Source organism: Callorhinus ursinus, unplaced genomic scaffold (genome assembly GCF_003265705.2).
Source record: "Callorhinus ursinus isolate GAN/ISIS: 27379988/994484 unplaced genomic scaffold, GSC_fseal_2.0 scaffold2, whole genome shotgun sequence".
NCBI lineage: Eukaryota > Metazoa > Chordata > Mammalia > Carnivora > Otariidae > Callorhinus > Callorhinus ursinus.
In genome coordinates, this window is record NW_027397064.1 from 93,937,419 (window position 1) to 93,950,107 (window position 12,689).

General features: G+C 40.5%; 1 protein-coding gene across 5 annotated transcripts in view; it reads left to right on the top strand.

The window, feature by feature from the left end:
• NCKAP5 (NCK associated protein 5) overlaps positions 1-12,689 on the top strand; it is a 965,493-nt gene that overhangs the window by 674,220 nt on the left and 278,584 nt on the right. For all 5 annotated transcript variants that reach the window (XM_073884776.1, XM_025857088.2, XM_073884781.1 and 2 more), the window contains one exon: positions 9,982-10,131. In XM_073884776.1, coding sequence (XP_073740877.1) covers positions 9,982-10,131 — 150 coding nt within the window. The remainder of the gene's footprint in view (positions 1-9,981; positions 10,132-12,689) is intronic.

The following is a 12,689-nucleotide window of genomic DNA, read 5'->3' on the forward strand; positions in this document are numbered from 1 at the left end:
AAAGATTTTATTTATTTATTTGACAGAGAGAGACACAGCGAGAGAGGGAACACAGCAGGGGGAGTGGGAGAGGGAGAAGCAGGCTTCCCGCAGAGCAGGGAGCCCGATGCGGGGCTGGATCCCAGGACCCTGGGACCATGACCTGAGCTGAAGGCAGATGCTTAATGACTGAGCCACCCAGGCACCCCTCTTCTTTTGTTTTTTTTGTTTTGTTGTGTGTGTGTGTGTGTGTGTGTGTGTGTGTGTGTGTGTGTGTGTGTTGAATAGGGCTAAGACATAAAGGTAGTACCATCAGAAAATGAAGGAATGTGCTAGAACACAGTGAAACTGTCAATAACATCCTCACAGTGCAGTCTCCATGTTGGCCTTGTGTCAACCATCAGAGTTAAAAATAACAAAAATAGATGAGTAATTTTTTTTTAATTTTTCTAAAGCCTTGTGACCAGAAGATACTTGGAATTATTCTTTCCATAAACATTGGTTGGGTATGATTTCCTATGAGTGTTAGAAGTATCTTTCCCTAAAGTCTGTTACTGTTGCTCTCCAGGCCTTTTCTGTTTCTTACAGGTAGGGAATGGAATGTGCTAAATGTAAAGTTTTCATTAGGTGACTTCTATCTTAGAGCTTAAGAGAAGTACACAGCAAAAAAAGGAAAGTTTTTTTCCAAGGAAAAAAAGTGAAAGAGAGAGACATGCATGCTGGAAAAGAAGCATAGAGATTTTATGAGGCACGGTATCTTCTGGATCTAATCTTAATGTCATTCTGTATTAAAATCTCTGAACTTCAGCAGTGTTTTAAATACTTATCCTTCCAAGCTGAGTTTTTACAGATGATCAAAATCATAGAAATTTAAAGCTAGAAGACACCTTTGGATTGGGCTATTTCTGTGCATTTTATTCACAGATGAAGAAATTGAGGGACAGAGAAATTATGTGACTTGACTAAAATCACACAGCTGGTTAGCAGCAGAGCTAGGACTAGAATGTAGATTTCTTATTTCTACTTGTTATGAAATTCGGTAAAAAAAGGGGGGGGCTGTGTTCCCACTCTGGATCAGAATAGATCACAGTGAGATGGAACTTAATGGCTCTCAAGAAACAGATGAGGTCAACTCTCCTTTTCTCCTATCAGATAAAAAATAAAAAACATGTGTTCAAACATGACACACACTGCCTTTTCCCTCTGCTCTGTTTTGGGGTCCTTCAGTTATCCTTCTGGTCTTGAGCTGACCTAGTGTCACTCTCCCAAGGATGGAGTGGAAGACAGCAGGGCCACCATGTTGAGATCAAGCCTTGCACTGCAGCCAGGCAAACACACACCCAGTGGGACTGAAGAGGGGAGAGGGGGCAAAAATGTTTAAACTTCTTAAATCACTTTGCTTTCTTTGTTTTTTTTTAGATTTTATTTATTTATTTGACAGAGAGAGAGAGAGAGAGAGAGCACTAGCAGGGAGAGCAACAGAGGCAGAGGGAGAAGCAGGCTCTCCACTGAGCAGGGAGCCCGATGTGGGGCTAAATCCCAGGACCCTGGGATCATGACTTGAGCCGAAGGCAGACACTAAACTGAGCCACCCAGGCACCCCATCGTTTTTCGTAATATAGAAACTGTGGGGGTGCCTGGGTGGCTCAGTTGGTTAAGTATCTGACTCTCGATTTTGGCTCAAGTCATGATCTCAGGGTCCTGGGATGGACCCCCGTTTCAGGCTTCATGCTCAGCCAGGGGTCTGCTTGAGGATTCGTTCTCTCCCTCTGCCCCTCTCCCCACTTGCTGTCTCTCTCTGAAATAAATAAATCTGAAAAAAAGTAAAAAAAGAAATTTTGAACTCATCGTGACAGCCAGCTGAGCCTTTCCTACCTCATGTAAGACGGTAATGGACAGATTTCTCCTTATTTCTCTTTAATACAAACAAGAAGCAAGCAAGCATTATTTTTAAATTAGGAAAGCTTTCCCAGCAGTGGAGTCATTTTTCCCTTTCATACTGCACATGTAGAACCTATCTCCTGGAAAGTTAGTGTCCCTTGCTGTAGAAGCCATTAAAAGTAGCTATAAACTATTAATGCCATCTGTGAGAAGGAACCATCATAACTTGGTGGGCACCGGCATCTCGGAACTCAAATAGACATTTCCCAAGGGCATCTTATTACACTAATATAGAGTGGTTTCTATTACTAGGTCAAAATCTGACATCTATTACTGAAGTAGAATTTAGCAAGTTAAGGATGAATATGTCCCAGTTGGCCTGGTTTACACCTACTGTCACCTATTATGAGTAGCCACTCTCCCCCTTTAGTCTCCAGTGGGTATTGCTTTGGATGACTAATTATATATCCATTTTACATATTAATTGTAAGAATTAAGTATTCAACCTCAAAAGATTATCTGAAGTAAGTGATTTAGGTTTTATGCTGAAGCCTCTTTGTCCAGAGGCCCGTAACCTTAAGCACGGATTAGGATTACCTGGGGTGTTCTCTAAAGTTAAAGATTCCTAGCCCCACCACCAGGCATAGTGATTCACTAGGGCCCAAGTTGGCCAAGGTATCTGCATTTTAAGCAAGCAACACTTCTTCCTTGCCCCTGCTACCTTGACTCTGATGCCAATTGCTGTTGGCCCACGATATGAACAACAGTGACCTCAGGAAATATTAGTTATTTGTCATTGTTGGAGGAGCTGCATACCGAAGAATCAGAATTACAAGATGATGTACAAACTATGAGGTCTCATTTTGTGAGATTGTCATTTTAATCATTGTTCAGTCAACTCCTACTTAGATGATTGCAGTAGTATCTTATTTTCCCCACATCTGTGTTAACCTCCCTCCATCCCTCCTCCACAGTGTACCACAGAGCTGTTCTAGAACACAAATTGACCCTGTCACCTCTAACACACACAGATATGCATGTGCGCACAGGAAAACAGTCAGTGGCTTCCCATTGCCCTTAGGGTTAAGGCAAAATTCCTTGGCTTGTGGCCTGGCCCTGTCAGCTTCATTTTCCTCCTTTCAGACTTTTTAAATTGCCCTCTCTTCTTCCCACCTCATGGTCATTTCCTGGTTAACTCCCACGCTTTCCTGGCCTTTCTTTTGCATTCTTCTATTATTGATTCTCGAAGTCTTTTCTGCACCACACATATAGCAGTGCTATTTTACACTGGCTTGTGACATTTTGATTAATTGTCCCCTTCCACAAGACGCTAAGCTCTGTGAGAACAGGAGCCACCTATGTTTTTAGTCCCCTTTGTTCCTCAGACATCTTCTACAGGGCCTGGCATATAGGAGCTGCTCAGTAAATATTTATGGGATGGACGGATTAATTAATTAGTTATAAAGTAAGGTGACCACATGAAACCCTCCTTGATCCCCACTGTGTGCTAGGCTGGGGGAAGCTGGTGACCAAAAGATGAATGAGATACTTTTGGGGGAAGGGCATTATGATCATTTTCTTCCCCCATGTTTTTGAGTGAACAGTCGCCGGCCATCAGTGAAGAGCTACACTATGTGCTCCTTGCTCCCTGGACTGTCATGTGTCTGAGATGAACTGATGCAACTTGAGCTTTGTGTTGATTGATCTTATTTTACATAGGCCTGATGATGCCGACTAGCTGAGAACAAAAGATGAGAGCTCCCCTAAAGGTGAATCATTACCCTGGTAACTTAGAGAAACTTACAGCTCTAAGGATGGCTTTATGTACTGACAAGGTAAAGTTTGATTTAAACCCTTGGATACTAATTGAGCTCCTAAATCTTTAGCTTCCTATGTACTGGCTGGTATTTGTTGAGGCAAACAAGCTTATGGTCTCAACCATATATGAAATACGTGGGGAGTGAGAGTTGTTTGTGTGGTGGCCTCACTTTTATAGAACTCACTGCTGATTAAAGTCCATAAAGAACTAAAACATGAAAACAGGTCACCTCTGGAATCAACTTATTCTGTTCACACCTTGGCATCTTCAGGCCTAGACTTGGCTTATTTTTCTTGTTTCTCTCATGGAGTTTCAAGAGAAGAAATTGTTTTCTTTAAAACCACGTTTCTATTCTCTCTCTTTTGCCATGTGCATCATAGATGATTATTTGGCAAAGGAACTAAAATCTCTGATTGAGATGAGTTATTTACATGTGGGTAGAATACGTATACTTGATTTTTTACAAAAATATTCGCATGCTTTTATGAGTATGATATACACTCAATAGCTATCCTTTCTGAAATGGACAGTAGTCGTCTGTCAATGGGGTACAGCTGTATTTCTAGCTCTCTCCGATTTTTGTCTCTTCTACCACTTTCTCTTGCGCACCTACTTACTTAGTATATGTCCTTTCTACCGCCCTCTTTCTCCTTATTACATTATCCTCTAACACTCTCACTGGGAAGTGATTAAGGAGGCAAGAGTGAAGAAAAGAACAGGACAGATTGCTCTACCTTCTGGTTTCAGGGCATTTTACAATGTAGAACACAGCAAAGTGTGCTTTTAGGACTGGTCTGAGTAGCATACAGATGTGGTTTCTTGGGCAGTGTCACATCAGAGGCCTCACAAGCTTCCTCTCTGCCTGTAATGCCCTGCCCTGCCTGTAATGTCCATACCTCAGAACCATCTAGAATGCTCCTGGAACTTCCAGCTCTCAGTGTCTGTGCCAGGGGGTACTTTTATGTGAGAAGTATGCATAGCCTCACTGCCTGTGGCAGGCTGAAAATGCCAGGAAACAGACACTCCAGAAGGTACTTCAACCATTGATTCCTATGGGGTTGGTGCCTTCACACCCCAACTACCTCACCGCTGGGGTGGGATGATTCTGAGCCTGTGTCTGGCCCCATTTTCCTGAGTGTCCCATGGATTTAACTCTAAAGATTTTATTTATTTATTTGAGAGAGAGAGAGAGACAGGGAGAGCACAAGTGGGGCAGAGGGAGAGGGAGAAGCAGACTCCCCGCTGAGCAGGGAGCCTGACACAGGGCTCGATCCCAGGACCCTGGGATCATGACCTGAGCGGAAGGCAGATGCTTAACCGACTGAGCCACCCAGGCGCCCCCCATAGATTTAGCTTTAGCTGCTTAGTATTATGCCTTTAATGGCTCCAATCTCTTTCCTGGTCACTTCCCTCCTGGTGTTCACTGTGTTTCTGAAATGAACTGCTTGTACTCAAATTCTTGTCCTTTAAGAACTTAAGCTAGAACTGGGTGTTACATGTAAGTGATGAATCACTAAATTCGACTCCTAAAACCAGCATGACACTATATGTTAACTATCTAAAATTTAAATCAAAATTTGAAAAAACAATATTTAAAGAGAAAACCTATCTAAAGCAAAAAATAAGGAAATAAACCTAACTCGGTATAAAGTTACTGGTATAATCACTTTGAGAAAAATTATCATGACTTTAAAGCACTATATTTTGACTATCCACCCAAAGACAAAAAAATACCAGCAAAGAAGTCTTAAATTGAATTCAGTAGATTTATATTTCTACTAATATTATTTTGAAACTATTACAGTATTTGTCATATTTAATATCTATATGTGTGTATTACAATACAATCAAATGAGTAATTACAAAAAAAAAAAAAACTTAAGCTAGACACTAACAAGTGATTTAGAAAATGCTAACTTGGGAATTAAGCTGTAAAATGATCTTTTCCAGGGGACCGCATTTGAAAAACCTTGCCTTCTCCAGCAGCGCCCTTCATCCTCTGCCCCCTCTGCTTTGGAGGTCTCCTCTTAAGCATCCCCACCTGTGCTGCCCCTCTTCTCTTTAGTTCCTCTAACAACTCAGTCTTCTAGGTCTTGAAAAAGGTTTCCACTTATCTCTGCAATGCCCTTTGGCTATGCTTCTTTCTATTGCCTTCCCTTCCTGCCAGACTTTCAAATAAGCCTCTAAGAAAATTGCCTCTATTTTCTCTTTTTTTCACTTTCTGCTTAGCCACTGACAATGCGGGGTGTCATCATCATGCTTTAGCTCTCCAGTCCCCACTAATACCCTTATTACAAAATGTAGAGGCTCTTTTTCTGTTCTCCTGCCGTCTCTGTCACCATGGAGCATAGTGATGACATTTCCTCCCTGAGAATGGTGTCTTGAGTAATTGAATTGTTAGAACTTCAGCAATGGAAGGCGCAGTTAGTCCAGCCCCTTTCATTTTTACATCTGGGGGGAACTGAGAACGAAAAAGGTTGGAGGATTGGCCCAGCAAGGTGCAACGGTGTAAAAACTGGGCTTTGAAGCCAGGGCTTCTGACCTTCCATCCAGTATGAGAACTGATTTTGATAAGCCTTTGTCTGAAAACTTCACAGTATTCCTAATTTTTATTTCTTCTCATATAAAGGCGTCCCCGCGGGTCTCCTAGCTCCTTCTCTGCACAGCCCATTCTCCATGATGGCAGTCAGGATGATGTTTCTAAAATGTAAACCAGAACCTGTCACTTCCCTGATTAGCCTCCAATTCTTCTCTACTGCAGTTAGAATAGAGTCCAAACCTCTTTTCATGCCCTGCAAGACCTTTCATATTCCAGTTCTCTCTCTCTGGTCACATTTCCTGCTAGACTTCCTCCTACAGTGACTCTGCTCCCTTACACGGACTCTCTCCCAGCTCACCAGCAAGGAAAGCTTAGCCCTGCCTCTGGGCACTGGTTTTGCTCTAACTTGTTTGGGAATGCTTTTATCCCAGGCCATTGCTTGACTGCTTCCTCCTCATCATTTGGTCTCCGCTCAAATGGCCACTTCTTCTTACATTGATTCACCTTATGCTGACATCCCCATATCTAACATTTTCTTTAGACATGTCGCTGACCATCGCTTCATGCTGTTTTATTTTCTTCATAGCATTTACCACTAGCTACAATTACATAACTTCCTGATTTGACTTGGAGTTTAGCAGGTTTCCCATCATTAGAATATAAACTTATAGAATACAGGAATTGTGTCTTGTTTGCCCTATCTTCAGCACCCAGAACAGCAAATGGCCAGGAGTTCACACTCAATAAACTTTTGTAGGATAAACAAATCAGTGAATGGTGTCTGAATTTTTATTTCTCATTTCCCAGAATCTTTTCTCTTTTACTGTACAATCCTGTACTCAACTACTCTCTCAGTATTCCTTTGTGTGTACTGTCATCAAACTGGTTTTCTCATAAACCAATAAGGACAAAACTTATTCCTCCCTGGGAGCCTTTGTTTCAGTTTTCTCTTCAACCCCAAATCCCACTGTTTGTTTCTTTAACTAGTCAAGTTGTATTACTGTGTCAAAGCGTAAGTCATGTTACATTTCCATGAAATCATATCCCACAGCCCCCACTGATCACCTGTTTTTCAAACTATGTAAAATCACCCATGCATGTTATGCAATCTAAACGCTCACATATAATCTATATCATCTTGAATTGTTTCCTGTTGTTCTATATAATAACATTTAGGCACTGTGCCTAGACACTTCAAGTGTATGTGCATATGTGTGTGTGCCTGTATAGTCAATCCTCACTATTTTTGGATTTTGTATTTCTGAATTCACCTACTCCCTAAAATTTGTTTACAATCGAATTGTGTAGTGCTTTGATGATAAATCACGGACATTCGCAGGGTAGTGAAAACCTTGAGTCACCTGACACATACGTTCCCAGCTGAGGTCAAACAAGGCACCACTCTGATTTCTTGTTTTTGACCTCCTACTGTAAACAAGTGTCCTTTTGTGTTCTATTTAGTGCCACGCTTTTCATATTTTGTGCTTTCTATTAGTGATTTCAGTGTTTAAAATGGCCTTCAAGCATATTACTGAAATGCTGTCTAGTGTTTTTAAGGGCAAGAAGGCTGTGATGTGCCTTATGGAGAAAACAGGTGTTAGATAACTTTGTTCAGGTATGCATTACAGGACTGTAGGCTATTAGTTCAATGTTAATGAATTAACAGTATATATTAAATAATGTGTCTTTAAATATAGGCACTCATAAAACAAGATTGTGTATTGATGAGTGACGGAAATGTTGCCTACAGGAACCTAACCCTGTATTTCCCCTAGGAGCAGTATTTGCTAATTCAGTGTTCATGACAACTTTATAGAACAGAATTACCAGAAATAATGAGAATTGATTGTATATATGTGTATACTATATTTGTTGGCATTAATCTTACTTAGGTATTCAGAAGACAAAGAAACCAAAAGTTACTGAAATTTAGTAGTTTGCCCAAGATATTTGCTAAGCCGATAAATGGTAGATCTGGAACCTGGCTGTATTACTCTGAAGTCTTTTGGCTTCTCATTTGCCATACCAGTGGCTCTTGTTTGTTTTAATTAGCTGTAGAGCCCTAATTACTAGAAGAGAGGGAGGGAGGAAGAGAGTGGAAATACAAGTGGAATTGGCTGAAAGAGCAGTGAAAAAGCATAATTCATACAGAAAAATAGATGTAGATGATATTTTTTAAAAAACAACTTGCTTTATAGTCCCAGTTTAGGTTTTAATTACAGTCTCAAATCTTCATTTGGCAACTCTACAAATTTCATGTTCCTTATTATGAAATGAAAGTATGACAAGTAACCAGATCTTAAGGAATCAAAACCATAAAAATACTGTCATGACCTGGATTTTTGTCCTGCCCTGAGGATGTCCACCTTAAACTTGCATGACATTTATCTGAGCTGAAATCATCCGTGATATGGAAGTGAACACATCTGCACGTTATATCTGGTTAGACATGCCAAGGCCTGATTTCATAAAGGGCTGTCACCCTCCTAATCAATTGTGCATTTCTATAGAGAGATGACAGGAGAAATTATAGCTTGAAATTTATATAAATTTATATAAAATAGATTAACATGCGTTACTATGTGGTCTCCAGGTGTATGTATGTATCTATCTGTCAATGCATATTAATACATATGTACATACATATTAAGACCTATTTTTACATACTTTATAATTTACCTTCAAAAAATAAGTTAAACATTTTTAGAAGCACTTTTGTGAACACAGTTTGAAAAACCGACTTTTCCCCCTCTGAGTAGATTTTCTAAGGGCCTAGAGATGAAGATTCCTAGCTTCTTTGCATCCTTTTGGCAAATGACCTGAGTTAATGCTAAATATAAAGAAGTCTCTCACCACTGATAATCCAGTTTAGCCCACATGGTTGACAACCAGTTGTAATAAGACAACGATTTCTGCAGTGTCTGGGTTAGAATTCAATAGTGTGATGGAATGATGTCACCCGGTTCTGTCGCATAAGGGTCTTAATATATGTACGGAATGGATGAGATTTTTTTTTCATATGATATTCTCTTGACATTTCTTTTTCACTTGAAAACAAGAGGCAATCATAAGGCTCAAATTAACACTTCTCAGCTTCCAAAAGCTGCCAGAGATAAGGTTGAGTGAGGAGCTTCCAACAGGGAAGAAAGACAAGATAAGGACATTTTGTCTGCCTCAAGGCTATACTACAAATCCTGGAGTGTTAGAAAAGGAACTAAAGGGTCCTTAAGAGCTGTGTCATCAAGCCAAAGCAACTAATTGGTTTCAACTTAGAATCCTGAAATCACTCTCATTTCAGTATTTCCTAATATTTTATTTTCCCTTAGAATAATTAAATAGCTGCATGTCCAGTGACTTGAATGATCCTCTTTTGGGAAGCTAAGCTCTTCACAAATCAAGGTATCAAGGTTGATTTGTTTTTCCCCAGTTTAGAGTATAGCTGAATTCCATGGTGCAGATAAAAATGGATTACCCCCATGATTCCACCTAAGGTTTTGTTGCCTGGGTCAACTTCTCCAACAGGGCAGAGGACTTTGGCGTTCAGAGGTATTGACCCAATGGCTTTGTCTTGCCAGCATTCATTAATTTATCTATTGTGTTTTACTAATATAACACCACTGAGAATTTGTTTAGCAAAATCTTCTCTACCTCAGCCCCCAAAAGAACATTAAAAGCAATAGAGAGGTTCCAGACTTTTCAGCCTTATAGTCTTGCTTATTTTTCAGGGGAGATTATTGAAAACAGTAATTCTTTCTTGCTTCAGGAAAAACTATCAGAGGAAGAGAGAAAACACAAGGGAACTTTGGAAGGTCTTCACATGGTGGTGGATGAGGACTCGAGGAGCGAAAGCAGCAGTGCAGATGAGGGGAAAGAAAACACCAAATTCCTGTTGGAAAGATTGAAGGCTCTAGAGGTAAGAAATGAAACAATTTTTACATGTTTAAAGAAAAATGACAGTGCTTTGCTTCTTTTATTGACATCGGTTTTGAGTGAGGACAAGGCTTCCTTTCTCAGTTCTCCTAGACGAATAGGATCCTAGTATCTCCCATTGTGATTCATTTGTCACTGATGAGCAAAAAGTTAAAATTTGTAGCCCTGAGAGTCTTGACCTCATGATTCTGATTGCAATGCTTTAGAAAGCGTACATAGGACAATAATTCATTTTAAATTCAGTTCGGCCCTCAAACTGGATCAGGACTCCTAAAATTACATGCTCCGTGAGGAAAGGTGTTGTGTGGTATTTCACTTTGCTTTCCCCAATACATAATATAAGGACTAGTTGAGCAAATGAATAAATAAAACTATCCAGTACTATATAAAGATGACTGCAAGAAAAAAAATCAAATTTTCAAGTAGTCTAAGCATTTCTTTAAAAAGAAAATCTGTGCAGAAGTTCGACATGTAAAACAAACAGGTAGAAGTGAAGCTGAGCTAAGGGCACTTTAAGGAGGATCTGGAGCTACCACAACCCTCCAGGACAATCTGAAACCACTGGTATCTTACTGAGTGGCCTTTGGCATCACTGCACATGCTAATTCCTCAATGTTTATAGCAGTCCTCGGAGAACATTCCAGTTATTAGATCTCGATTAATACCTCACATGCTGAAAGACTCAGTGAAGGTGGCTTTATCTACAAGTTGGCTTAGCACCTCGAACAGGGACATAGTTACTTTTAAGCCTGACTATGGTGAGCCCATTTCATCTTAACTAGGTACAAGGGACCTTCAGCTAACATCTAAATATAGAGTTCAACAATAGGGTTGACAGAAGCCTGAAAATAAATGTGAAGAAACAAGATCCAGTGAGGTCTTGTTTTCTATGCTTGGTTACTGCAGTTCTGCCTCCAGTCCACCATGTTGTCTATAGTGAGCACACCCTTTCTAAACTAATTTCCTCAGCAAAGGTAAAGCAAAAGAGTTCAGATTATGGACTTTGGAGCCAGATTCCCAGGGTTTTGTTTGAATCCCAGTTCTCCTTTCTAGTTTTGAAACCTTCGGTTAGTTCACTAGGCTCTGTGCTTCTGTTTACTCAACTGTAAACACGGGGAATCCTAATAGTAAGCTATCTTCCAGGGCATTGATGCCGATGAAATGAATTAATATTTGTGCAGTGGTACCTGGTACATGGCTTCCTCCATGCACCCACTCCAAGGCTCCTGGCTTTGTTACATCATTTTTTTCCTATTTCTCTTGATTTAGCAAGAACTATGAGTGGAAAAACTGAGCTACTTCACACACGAGTGACAGGATGGACAGACAGGTTGAGCAAGTGATACCAAACATGGGGCAGAAGAGAAGTCAACTTAGGGAATGTCTGGCAGCCCCATGGGGCACACAGCCAGGAATCCTTCCCGTCTCCCCAGAGCTTCTCACACTTGTGTTGTTTTTAAGAAAGTCACTGAGGAAGGTGGGAAAGCCTTCTCAAGGGAGACTGAGGTTGCTGTCTGAGAGCTTTGAGAAAGTCATAGCTTCGTCTAGAGTTTGAATTACCTGGATTTAAGAGTAGAAATTTAGTTGCTACTACAATTTCTTATTTCCCTAGAACTATGTACTTAAATTGTTAGTTTTATTCCTAATTACAGTGACTATGGCTCTTAGTTCATCTAACTGTCACTGAGACAACTTTGTGAAGGACGTTTCATTTAATCAAGCAAAGAGGTATTTTAAAAATATCTTTGGCAGGAAATGTTTCTTAACCCCTCACTGAGTAAAAGAGAAGCGGTATTTTTTTTTTTTCTTTCACAGAGATCTTTATACTTCAGGCAACAACTCTTGTGTCCAGCAATAGTTGGATGCAATAGATGATATCTCTAAGTGCCATTAATCCCCGCAATTTTAATTCACAAAAACATTTTATTTTCTAAATTAATTTCTTCTGGTCAGTGTCACTGCTTGTTTCCTAAAAGTCTTTGCTCAGTATTAAGTAAACTCTCTCCTTACCCACAATTTTCACTACTATCCATTTGAACTTGATTTTCAGTTAGCTGTTTCCTCCAAGTCCTTCAGCTGCAGGGCATTTCTCCCTTGCCCGTTTCTGCAACTCAGTTCCCAGCCTGGCAAGAGAATATGGCCAGCTCTTTCCCACATGCTGTGTCTCCCCCCACAGGGTTATGCGGGGCTCTGTACTCGGTCCCTGCGCTCCACTCATGGCCTCATTCCATACCGTCCCAGGGCTCATCAAGGTATTTTGCTAAATAAAACATTTACCTTCCAAAAAGAGCTCCAGGGCCAGCAAGCAAAATAATAATTAATATTCTCTCTCTCTCTCCATCTCTCCCCACCCTCCTCTCTCTTTTGTCTGAGCAATTAGCAACTGCTCTCCCTGGGCCTAAATTGTAGGATTTGTTTAGGGTCCTGGTGTCTGGTGGAGGAACTGTTTACTGTACTTTATATCTGTGCCATAAGAGTGACACGGGTGATAAAGATGCCACTTGCACATTTTCTGTTGCTTTTAAGTGCCAGGTGTAGTGT